Source organism: Heterodontus francisci, chromosome 1 (assembly GCF_036365525.1).
Source record: "Heterodontus francisci isolate sHetFra1 chromosome 1, sHetFra1.hap1, whole genome shotgun sequence".
Taxonomy (NCBI): Eukaryota; Metazoa; Chordata; class Chondrichthyes; order Heterodontiformes; family Heterodontidae; genus Heterodontus; species Heterodontus francisci.
The window spans coordinates 17,805,706-17,818,755 of record NC_090371.1 but is presented as its reverse complement, the minus strand read 5'-3'; the positions used below and the strand labels follow the sequence as shown (position 1 = coordinate 17,818,755).

The 13,050-nt window shown below is 45.1% G+C and overlaps 1 protein-coding gene across 1 annotated transcript in view; it reads left to right on the top strand.

Annotated features, from left to right (window-relative positions):
* fgf24 (fibroblast growth factor 24) overlaps positions 1 to 13,050 on the top strand; it is a 131,238-nt gene that overhangs the window by 100,916 nt on the left and 17,272 nt on the right. The window contains exon 3 of the mRNA XM_068040678.1: positions 12,082 to 12,188. Coding sequence (XP_067896779.1) covers positions 12,082 to 12,188 — 107 coding nt within the window. The remainder of the gene's footprint in view (positions 1 to 12,081; positions 12,189 to 13,050) is intronic.

The following is a 13,050-nucleotide window of genomic DNA, read 5'->3' as shown; positions in this document are numbered from 1 at the left end:
TGGAACTTCTTAAAGGGAAATTCTACTCTGCTGATGGTCACCTTTTTTTATTCCTTCATGTGGGCATCATTGGCAAGGCCAGAATTTGTTGCCCATCCCTAATTGCCCTTGACAACTGAGTGGTTTGCTAGGCCATTTCAGAGGCAGTTAAGAGTCAACCACATTGCTGTGGGTCACATGTGGGCCAGACTAGGTAAGGACAGCAGATTTCCTTCTCTAAAGGATATTAGTGAATCAGATGGGTTTTTATGACAATCGAAGACAGTTTCATGACACCATTACTGAGACTAGCTTACTGTTCTGGGTTTTTATTAATTAATTGTATTGATTAATTAATTGAATTTTAATTCTATGCTGCCATGGTGGGATTTGAACCGATGTCCCTAGGGCATTATCCTCGGCCTCTGGATTACTAATTCAGTCACCTTACCAGGATGCCACTGTCTCCCCTGCTGCTGCTGTTTCTTCTAATTTCCCCTCCACCGAATTTAGCTTGGCTCAGTTGGTAACACAAAAGCAAAATACTGCAGATGCTGAAAATCTGAAAGAAAAACAAAATGCTGGAAATACTCAGCAGGTCTGGCAGCCTCTGTGGAGAGGGAAACAGAGTTAACGTTTCAGGTTGATGACCTTTCTTCAGAACTGAAACGTAAATTCTGTTTCTCTCTCCGCAGATGCTGCCAGACCAGCGAAGTATGTCCAGCATTTTCTGTTTCTCTTTCTGCTGGGAGCACTCTCACTTCTCAGCCAGAAGCCCGTGGTTCAGCTCCTTTAGAGAACTTGAGTGTGTTATCTAGGCCAACACGCCAGTGCGGTACTGAAGGGAATGAGGTCCTTCAGATGACCCTACAGTGTTGAGGAGGACACCAAGGGAATTCTTTCCTCTCCTCTGAACAGTGGCATGCGATCAGGATATCTTGATTGATATCTTGAACGTCCCATCTAAAGCACGGCAGCCCCAAAGGTGAAATACTCCCTCAGTACTGCACTGGAGTATCAGTGTAGGTTATGTGCTTAAATCTCTGAAGTGGACTTGGTACCCACAACCTTATGACTAGGAGGTGAAAGTGCTACTAATTGAGCCAAGCTGACACTACAAGACACTGCAGTGTTACATATATATATATGTATACACACACACATACACACCAGAAGTCTACTGGAATGAAAGAGATCAAGACCATCTGATCAGCTGCCTCGACCATGTCCCTCCCTTCCATTAACAATCTTCAGCCAGAAGTGCCGATGATCTATCTTGGCTTCCTCCTGAAGTTCCCAGCATCACAGATGCCAGTCTTCAGCCAATTCGATTCACTCCCTGTGATATCACAAAATGACGGAAGGCACTGGATACGGCAAAGGCGAGGGGCCCTGACAACATTCCGTCAATATTACTGAGGACCTTTGCTCCAGAACTTGCTGCGCCCCTAGGCAAACTGTTCCAGTACAGCTACAACACTGGCATCTACCCAGCAATGTGGAAAATTGAATGATGGTGGACAATTAAACAACTAACTGGAGGAGGTGGCTCCACAAATACCCCCATCCACAATGATGGGGCAGCCCAGCACATCAGTGCGAAAGATAAGGCATTTGCATCAATCTTCAGCCAGAAGTGCTGAGTTGATGATCCATCTCGGCCCCCTCCTGAAGTCCCCAGCATTACAGATGCCAGACCTCAGCCAATTCGATTCACTCCACGTGATATCAAGAAATGACTGAAGGCACTGGATACTGCAAAGGCTATGGGCCCTGACAATATTCCGGCAATAGTACTGAAGACCTGTGCTCCAGAACTTGCCGCACCCCTAGCCAAGCTGTTCCAGTACAGCTACAACACTGGCATCTACCCAGCAATGTGGAAAATTGCCCAGGTATGTCCTGGACACAAAAAACAGGACAAGTCCAACCCTGCCAATTACCGCCCCATCAGTCTACTCTCGATCATCAGCAAAGTGATGGAAGGTGTCATCAACAGTGCCATCAAGCAGCACTTACTTAGCAATAACCTGCTCAGTGATACCCAGTTTGGGCTCCGCCAGGGCCACTCAACACCTGACCTTCTTTCAGCCTTGGTTCAAACATGGACAAAAGAGCTGAACTCAAGAGGTGAGGTGAGAGTGACTGCTCTTGACATCAAGGCAGCATTTTTTAAAATTCATTCACGGGATGTGGGCGTCGCTGGCCAGGCCAGCATTTATTGCCCATCCTTAATTGCCCTTGAGAAGGTGGTGGTGAGCTGCCTTCTTGAACTGCTGCAGTCCATTTGGGGTGGGGATACCCACAGTGCTGTTAGGAAGGGAGTTCCAGGATTTTGACCCAGCGACAGTGAAGGAACGGTGATATAGTTCCAAGTCAGGATGGTGTGTAACTTGAAGGGGAACTTGCAGGTGGTGGTGTTTCCATGCATTTGCTGCCCTTGTCCTTCTAGTTGGTAGAGGTCGCGGGTTTGGAAGGTGCTGTCTAAGGAGCCTTGGTGCATTGCTGCAGTGCATCTTGTAGATGGTACACACTGCTGCCACTGTGCGTCGGTGGTGGAGGGAATGAATGTTTGTAGATGGGGTGCCAATCAAGTGGCTGCTTTGTCCTGGATGGTGTCAAGCTTCTTGAGTGTTGTTGGAGCTGCACCCATCCAGGCAAGTGGAGAGTATTCCATCACACTCCTGACTTGTGCCTTGTAGATGGTCGACAGGCTTTGGGGAGTCAGGAGGCGAGTTACTCGCCTCAGGATTCCTAGCCTCTGACCTGCTCTTGTAGCCACGGTATTTATATGGCTACTCCAGTTCAGTTTCTGGTCAACGGTAGCCCCTAGGATGTTGATAATGGGGGATTCAGCGATGGTAATGCCATTAAATGTCAAGGGAGATGGTTAGATTCTCTCTTGTTGGAGATGGTCATTGCCTGGCACTTATGTGGCGCGAATGATACTTGCCACTTATCAGCCGAACCTGGATATTGTCCAGGTCTTGCTGCATTTCTACACGGACAGCTTCAGTATCTGAGGAGTCACGAATGGTGCTGAACAGTGTGCAATCATCAGCGAACATCCCCACTTCTGACCTTATGATTGATGGTACATTAATGATTTGGAGGAAAGTATAGGTGGACTGATTAGCAAGTTTGCAGACGACACTAAGATTGGTGGAGTAGCAGATAGTGAAGGGGACTGTCAGAGAATACAGCAGAATATAGATAGATTGGAGAGTTGGGCAGAGAAATGGCAGATGGAGTTCAATCAGGGCAAATGCAAGGTGATGCATTTTGGAAGATCCAATTCAAGAGTGAACTCTACAGTAAATGGAAAAGTCCTGGGGAAAATTGATGTACAGAGAGATTTGGGTGTTCAGGTCCACTGTTCCCTGAAGGTGGCAACGCAGGTAAATAGAGTGGTCAAGAAGGCATACGGCATGCTTTCCTTCATCGGACGGGGCATTGAGTACAAGAGTTGGCAGGTCATGTTACAGTTGTATAGGACTTTGGTTCGGCCACATTTGGAATACTGCGTACAGTTCTGGTCGCCACATTATCAAAAGGATGTGGATGCTTTGGAGAGGGTGCAGAGGAGGTTCACCAGGATGTTGCCTGGTATGGAGGGCGCTAGCTATGAAGAGAGGTTGAGTAGATTAGGATTATTTTCATTAGAAAGACGGAGGTTGAGGGGGGACCTGATTGAGGTGTACAAAATCATGAGAGGTATAGACAGGGTGGATAGCAAGAGGCTTTTTCCCAGAGTGGGGGTTTCAATTACTAGAGGACACGAGTTCAAAGTGAAAGGGGAAAAGTTTAGGGGGGATATGCGTGGAAAGTTCTTTACGCAGAGGGTGGTGGGCACCTGGAACGCATTGCCAGCGGAGGTGGTAGATGCGGGCACGATGGAGTCTTTTAAGATGTATCTAGACAGATACATGAATGGGCAGGAAGAAAAGAGATACAGAACCTTAGAAAATAGGCGACATGTTTAGAGAGAGGATCTGGATCGGCGCAGGCTTGGAGGGCCGAAGGGCCTGTTTCCTGTGCTGTAATTATCTTTGTTCTTTGTTTGTTCTAGGTCATACTCGGTCAAATGCTGCCCTGATGTCGAGGGCAGTCACTCTCACCTCACCATTTGACCGAGTATGGCATCAAGGAACCCTAGCAAAACTGGAGTCAATGGGAATCAGGGGGAAAACTCTCTGCTGGCTGGAGTCATACCTAGCGCAAAGGAAAATGGCTGTGGTTGTTGGAGGTCAATCATCTGAGCTCCAGGACATCACTGCAGGAGTTCCTCAGGGTAGTATCCTAGGCCCAACCATCTTCAGCTGCTTCATCAATGACCTTCCTTCAATCATAAGGTCAGAAGTGGGGATATTCGCTGATGATTGCACAATGTTCAGCACCATTCGTGACTCGTCAAATACTGAAGCAATCCGTCCAGAAATGCAGCAAGACCTGGACAATATCCAGGCTTGGGATGATAAGTGGCAAGTAACATTTGCGCCACACAAGTGACAGGCAATGATCAACTCCAACAAGAGAGAATTTAACCATCTCTCCTTGACATTCTTTGGCATTACCATCACTGAATCCCTCACTATCAACATCCTAGGGGCTACCATTGACCAGAAACTGAACTGGAGTAGCCATATAAATACCGTGGCGACAAGAGCAGGTCAGAGGCTAGGAATCCTGAGGCGAGTAACTCACCTCCTGACTCCCCAAAGCATGTCCACCATCTACAAGGCACAAGTCTGGAGTGTGATGGAATACTCTCCATTTGCCTGGATGGGTGCAGCTCCAACAACACTCAAGAAGCTCAATACCATCCAGTGCAAAGCAGTCCACTTGTTTGGCACCCCATCTACAAACATTCACTCCCTCCACCACCGACGCACAGTGGCAGCAGTGTGTACCATCTACAAGATGCACTGCAGCAATGCACCAAGGCTCCTTAGACAGCACCTTCCAAACCCGCGACCTGTACCACCTCGAAGGACAAGAGCAGCAGGTGCATGGGAACACCACCACCTGCAAGTTCCCGTCCAATTCACACAACATCCTGACTTGGAACTATATCGCCGTACCTTCACTGTCACTGGGTCAAAATCCTGGAACTCCCTTCCTAACAGCACTGTGGGTATACCTACCCCACATGGACTGCAGCGGTTCAAGAAGGCAACTCACCACCACCTTCTCAAGGGCAATTAGGGATGGGCAATAAATGCTGACATAGCCAGTGACGTCCACTTCCCATGAATGAATACAGTGTAAATTTTAAAAAAATTTAACCAGGTGTGTCCTGTACACAACAAGCAGGACGAGTCCAACCCGACCAATTACCGCCCCTTTGATCTACTCTCAATCATCAATAAAGTGATGGAAGGTGTCATCAACAGTGCGACACTTGCATAGCCATAACCTGCTCAGTGACGCTCAGTTTGGGTTCTGCCAGGGCCACTCAGCTCCAGACCTCATTTCAGCCTTGGTTCAAACATGGACAAAAGAGCTGAACTCAAGAGGTGAGAGTGACTGCCCTTGACAAAAAGGCAGCATTTGACCGAGTATGGCATCAAGGAGCCTTAGTAAAACTGAGGTCAATGGGAATCAGGGGGAAAACTCTCCAGCGCAAAGGAAGATAGTTGTAGTTTTTGGAGGTCAATCATCTCAGCTCCAGGCCATCTCTGCAGGAGTTCCTCAGGATAGTATTCTAGGCCCAACCATCTTCAGCTGCTTCATCAATGACCTTCCGTCAGTCATAAGATCAATGCTGGCTTCTTGAGAATCCCCAATTTTAGTCACTCCACCATTGACAGTTGTGCCTTCATCTCCCAAGTCCCTAAGCTCTGGAATTCCCCCATTTAAACCTCTCTGCCTCTCGACCTTTCTTTCCTCCTTTAAGATACAGCTGAAAATCTACCTCTTTGGTCAAGCCTTTGGTTGCCTGCCATAACATTGCCTTTGATTTAAAGCAAGCCTGTGAAACACCTTGGGACTTTTCATTATGTTAACAGCGCTATGGAAATACAAGTTGCTGTTATTGACAGATCGACTGAACGATTTGTAGGATATGAATTTAAATCCTGTTGTGGCAGTTTAAGAACTTGAATTCAGTTTTGTAAAAAAAAGAAAATCTAAAAATAAAAATCTAGTGTTAGTAAAAGTGATCATGAAGTTGCCAGACTGTCATAAAAGCCCAACTGGTTTACTAATGTCCCTTCAGGAAAGTAAAACCTTCTGTCCTTATATGTGACTCCAATTGTTGTTGGCACTTAATTGTCCTCTGAAGTGGCCTAGCCAGACACTCAGTCAAGACAACTTAAGAACGGACAATAAATGCTGGCCTTACAATGATGCCCAGATCTCGAGAATTAATTTAAAAAAACTTTCCTTCTCCCCTCCCCCCGCCCCCCTCCACCTCCACCCCACTTTGATCTTCCCCATGTTTCATCATCTCCCCCATTGTTTGTCAAATACGAGCTGTAGTACTGGAGATGTAGAGTGCCATCATGTTGACAGCTGGACTACAGAACTTTCCTTATGTGTGTGTGAGTGCCGATTACTGGAGTTGCTGACCAAAAAATTGCAGCTCAGCCAATACTTGACTGTTTACAGTGGAGAAAAAAACATACCACTCGTGTAATTAACCGTACTATTTAGATATTGAGACCGTGGTACAGAAAACAAAAATAAAATGGGTTTTGCTACAACTGCCAGTAATTACAAGGACTGCGCTTTCCCAGCTGAGTAACCCAAGTGAAGGACCATGGCCCACAATCGCAAGACGGCAGCAAGCTTGGAAAGAAGATGAGGTCAATCAAGAAGCAGTGGTTGGGTGGCACCACGCTTGGGTTTTCCAAACCTAAACATTGTAAGAGAAAGGACGGACTGAGGGAGGGAAGAATTCCTCAGCTCCAAAGTCTTGAGAAGGGAGAGATACAGTAGGACACAGCAATGATCTGCAATGAGGAGGAAGGTAAGTAAGGTTGGTATATTTGCAGCTCATCAGTAATGCTGATCAAAGTAGTCGCACTGAATAGGGCAGAAACCAGACTGGCTATGATGGAAAGAAAGAACTTGCACTAACATTGCACCTTTCATGACCTCAGAATCTCCTAAGTGCTTTACAACCAATGAAGTGTATCTAAAGTGTAGTTGCTGTCACAATATAGGACCCCAATTCACACATGGCGAGATCTCACATACAGCAGTGCAATAATCACCAGATAATCTGTTTTAGTGAGGGATAAACAGCAACCAGGACATCGGGGAGAACTCCCCCTGCTCTTTAAAATAATGTTGGAGAATCAGTTCCTGCCTAATACTGTTATAATTTGCCTTCCCCCAATTTAGCACCTTCACCCGAGGACTACTCTTATCCTTATCCACAAGTACCTTAAAACTTATGGAATTATGGTTACTGCCCCCGAAATGCTCCCCCACTGAAACTTCAACCACCTGGCCGGGCTCATTCCCCAATACCAGGTCCAGAATGGTCCCATCCCTAGTTGGACTATCTACATACTGTTTCAAGAAGCCCTCCTGGATGCTCCTCACAAATTCTGCCCCATCCAAGCCCCTAGAACTAAGTGAGTCCCAGTCAATATAGGGGAAGTTAAAATCACCCACCACTACAACCCTGTTACCTTTACATCTTTCCAAAATCTGTCTACATATCTGCTCCTCTACCTCCCACTGGCTGTTGGGAGGCCTGTAGTAAACCCCCAACATCGTGATTGCACCCTTCCTATTCCTGAGCTCCACCCATATTGCCTCGCTGCATGATCCCTCTGAGGTGTCCTCCCACAGTACAGCTGTGATATTCTCCCTAACCAGTAATGCAACTCCCCCACCCCTTTTACATCCCCCTCTATCCCGCCTGAAGCTTCTAAAGCCTGGAACATTTAGCTGCCAATCCTGCCCTTCCCTCAACCAAGTCTCTGTAATAGCAACAACATCATATTTCCAAGCACTAATCCAAGCTCTAAGTTCATCTGCCTTACCTGTTATACTTCTCGCATTGAAACAAATGCACTTCAGACCACCAGTCCCGCTGTGCTCAGCAACATCTCCCTGCCTGCTCTTCCTCTTAGTCCTACTGGCCTTATTTACTATGTCCTCCTCATTTACTTCACTAGCTGTCCTACTGCTCTGGTTCCCACCCCCCTGCCACACTAGTTTAAACCCTCCCGAGTGACGCTAGCAAACCTTGCAGCCAGGATATTAGTGCCCTTCCAGTTTAGATGCAACCCGTCCTTCTTGTACAGGTCCCATCTGTCCCTGAAGAGAGCCCAATGGTCCAGATATCTGAAACCCTCCCTTCTACACCAGCTGCTCAGCCACGTGTTTAGCTGCACTATCTTCCTATTTCTAGCCTCACTGGCACGTGGCACAGGGAGTAATCCAGAGATTACAACCCTAGAAGTCCTGTTTTTTAACTTACTACCTCACTCCCTAAACTTCCCCTGCAGGACCTCATCACTCTTCCTGCCTATGTCGTTGATACCGATGTGTACCACAACCTCCAGCTGTTCACCCTCCCCCTTCAGAATGCCCCCTGTCCGTTCAGAGACATCCTTGACCTGGCACCAGGGAGGCAACATTCCATCCTGGAGTCTCTTTCACGTCCACAGAAGCGCCTATCTGTGCCCCTGACTATAGAGTCCTCTATAACTATTGCTCTTCTGCGCTTTGTTCCTCCCTGCTGAACAACAGTGCCAGCCGTGGTGCCACTGCTCTGGCTGCTGCTGTTTTCCCCTGATAGGCCACCCCCCCCAACAGTATCCAAAACTGTAGACTTGTTAGAGAGGGGGATAGCCACAGGGGATTCCTGCACTGACTGCCTGCCCCTTCTAGCGGTCACCCATCTATCTGCCTGCACCTTGGGTGTAACCACTTCTCTAAAACTCCTGTCTATGACGCTTTCCGCCACCTGCATGCTCCTAAGTGCATCCAGTTGCCACTCCAACCGATCCATGTGGTCTGTGAGGAGCTGCAACTGGGTACACTTCCTGCAGATGTCATCGCCCGGAACGCTGGAAGCGTCACGGACTTCCCACATCTCACAGGTGAAGCACTTCACCCCTCTAACTGACATTTCTATCACTAATTAGTTAATTGATATAAAATAAATAAATACTTATTAAATCCTTACTAAATTATGATACACTTCACTATGTGGTCCCTAGTGCTAGATTTCTACAATAAATATTAAATGTTGTCTAAATACAGTAATCTCCTCCCTCTGGTTTAGTTACTCTACTTATTAGTTAATTAGTGTTTTAATCAATTTTTATCAGTTTTATTTTCAAATTCGGTACAGATTCCCTACCAGCAATCAAGTCACAGCTTTCCTGTGACATCATTTTTTCAGTTTTTTTTCCACCCGAGGTAACTTACTCTGTAAACTCACCGCTCCGGAACTCCGCCCTCCGAGTCTGCTCCAAGAATCCCCAGGTTAACTCCGCCCTCCGAGTCTGCTCCGAGAATCCCCGCGGTAAGTTTTTTTATATACTCACCGCTCCGAAACTCCGCCCTCCGATGTCTTTTGTTGTTCTGTGCCAACTTTTATTGATATAGTGTTGTTGACATAGTAAAACATACCAAAGCACTTCACAGGAGCGTAATCAGACAAAATTTGACCCTGAGCCATATGAGGAGGTATTAAGACAGGTGACCAAAAATTTGATCAAAGGAGTAGATTTTACGCTGCATCTTAAAGGAAGAGAGAGTGGTAGGGAGACGGAAAGGTTTAGAGAGGGAATTCTGAAGCTTTGTGCCTAGGCAACTGAAGGCACGCCGCCAATGATGGAGTGAAGGAAATCAGGGAGTTCATGAAGGCTTGAGGAGGTTCTCGAGATAGGAAGGGGTGAGGTCTTGTAGAGACTTAAACAGAGGAATGAGAATTTTTAAATTGAGGCATTGGAGGCAGTGTAGGTCAGCAAGTGGAGTGAATTTGTATAGCGTAGGTTCACCAGGGATAGAAAAATATAGTTATGAGGAGAGACGTGAATACGAGCTATTTCCTCGGACTGAGAGCCAATGTAGGTCGGTGAGATATGTAATAATATCACAGTGATAAGTGGAGATGATGGAGGCCATTTAGACTCAGCTAGTTCATTCCACCACTGAAACCTACGATCGCCCAATACAGCACGCAACTGCTCTGGAATAAACCAGTGTTTTTACCACCACCCCCCACCCAGAGGCCAATCCAGTGTTAATCACTATGTGAAGACATGCTTGGTGACGCCAGTCCTGAAGTCGCCTTTTACAAGGTTATACCTACAGTAAGTCCTCTATGTCGGTTAAATCAAGAATTTAGTTCTATTTGACTTAGGAGTTTCACAACAATTTTCTAGTTTCCTTGAAATCTATTTTTATTTTTGGATGGAAATTCTTAATTTTTAAAAGAAAATCATTCGCTAGCCTCTGTAATTTTATTCCGTCTGACTGATGTCGGTCAGATTTTCTCAGCTAACGAGCTGCATTAATGTACTTCCAGAGCTAAAAAAGCTAACTTTTTTTAAGATGAAGGTTTTGGACAAGAATAGACTGGAGACTGTCTTACAAGATTATGTTATGACTGTCTTACAAGACAGTCTAGTTTATTGTCAGTACCCTCTCTGTTAAACCTTTCAGTTAATTCGTAACCTAAAAGGTCACCAATTTCCACCTTTCCTGCAATCAGCTTGTGATCATGTACACTTATATAATGCTTGTGGCTTAACAAAAACATCTCAAGGCAGTTCACAAGGACAAAGGTGATGAGGGAGGCCAGGACATCAAGCAAAATTTGGAAGAAGACTTGACCTGCGGTCAAAGAGCTATGCCATGAGCAGAGGTTTGAAACGGGAGATATATAGAAAGGCAGAAGGGTTTAGGGAGCAATGGAGGTGATTATAAAGAATCCTGCTGCACTTTTTCAAACAAGGGCAGAGAATTCTCCCGAATTGTCCTGCCCAATAACAGCAAAACAATTAATTGCTCATTTTTATCGCCTATTATGGAGCTTGCTGTGCGCAAATTGGCTGTCATATTTGCCTCCATAACAACACTAACAGACTTTAAATGCAGTCTGTTGGCCGTGGATTATGTTATGATGTTCAGAGCAATTATAATGCAAGTCTTTGGTAATCTCATTAATAAGCTCCTTAAAAGAATTTACAATGGGCGTGCCATTTGTTCAAAACCCCTGCCACTGCCTAATTAAAATAAGTGTTGAAAAGCATGAGGTTCCTCAGCTGAATTTAGACCTATTTCGAGTTTCTCAGGATTGGACTGTTCCAGAACGGATTCTGAAGACATGGCTCCATTAGCTACCAATGGGGTTTCCCTGGCCCAATTTCTGTTTGAGATTCTATAACTTTTTTAAAAGAACTATTATTTTTAATAAATTTGTTTAAGCGAAAAGCACCTTGTGTTCCACTTATCGTTTCAACATAAAATGGTGTCATTTCCTCCGAGTGCTACATTTAGTGAATTGATTAACACTTTAGTTAAAATTCCTGTCTAAGCTACTTTAACACAGACCTTAATGGGGATATTTTAAAATCATAAGAACCCATAAGCCAAGGGTAAAAGGCATTGTTTTTGCATCCTCGACAGAAACCTGTAGACCGACAGTGTGCAATTTCATGATATACGCTCTCTGCCGAAGAGGAATTTTAATCCAAATCATAAGCATATTCTCTTAGGACTCATCTGCAATTTTGTTAGAGATATCTAAGGAAAATTCTTCATGAGTGGATTCATGATGTCCCTACGTGCAGCCCATAGAGGAGCTCTGACCACAGAGTTTTAAACCATTACTGACAAGGAAGTCATCAGTCAAAGAATGAGAAATGCTGGGAACAAGAAGAGGTGACCACAGTGGGGCTAGGTCCTATAATGGGAGAGTTAGGGTACTAGAGAGATGAGCTTTGATGGGCTCGTTTGGGTAATAGTGGGGCGAGCTTCAATGGGATGAGTAGGGTATGAGAGGAATGAGGCTATATAGGATAGTTAAGGTATGAGAGGGATGAGGTTCTTTGGGCCAAATAAACTTGTCTCATCCTTGGTTTTGCTTATTTGCTTATTCCACATTTTTTTTCTTCCCTTCACTTCCAGCTCTTCTTGTGGTGGAGACAGACACATTCGGCAGCCATGTGAGAATTAAGGGGAAAGAGACGGGTCATTACATCTGCATGAGCAAGCGAGGGAAGATTCTTGGCAAGGTAATCATTATTCTCTGAGAGGTGCTTCCACTGTCAAGTCCTCAAATATTATAGGAACATAGGAAAGGAAATAGGCCGGCAAGTATTTATCCAACTCCCTTTTGAAGGTTTGTATTGTATCTGCTTCCACTGCCCTATCAGGCAGTGCATTCCAAATCCTAACCACTTGTTATGCAAAAAGGTTTTTCCTTATGTCATCTCTGGTTCTTTTCCAACCACCTTAGATCAGTGTCCTCTCGTTATTAACCCTTCAGCCTTTGGAAACAGTTTCTCTTTATTTACTATCCAAACCATTGATGATTTTAAACACCTCTATCACATCTTATCTTAGCCTTCTCTGCTCTTAAGAGAACAACCCCAGCTTCTCTAGTTAATCCACATAACTGCAATCCCTCAACCCTGGAACCTTTTTAGTAAATCTTTTAGTAAACCTCTCCAAAACCTTCACTTCCATCCTAAAGTGTGGTGCATATAGGTTTACCATAACTTCTCTGCCTTTGTACTCTATGCCTCATAAATATATGATACACTAACTAGAATACTGCATACTTTAGCTACCTCTTGCCCTTCCACAAATTAAAAAAGAAAAGTTTCCTGAACGCAATGTCTTTGTAAATGAAAAGTAACTGTTCTTCCCACTCTTTAGGTCTCTGCCAGCATTACTCTCCAATGCCAGTCATTACAACTTTAACTGGGATTGGTTTGGAAACAATTCCTTTTACCTCTGATATCTGTGTCCAGATTCGCTGATGGATTGATAGTTCAGGCAATGATTTGCTCCCAGACGGAGATAATCAAGTACTTTTATGGTAACGTGTTGTGGAATTGTCAACGAGGAAAGAAACTGGTCATGGACGAATCA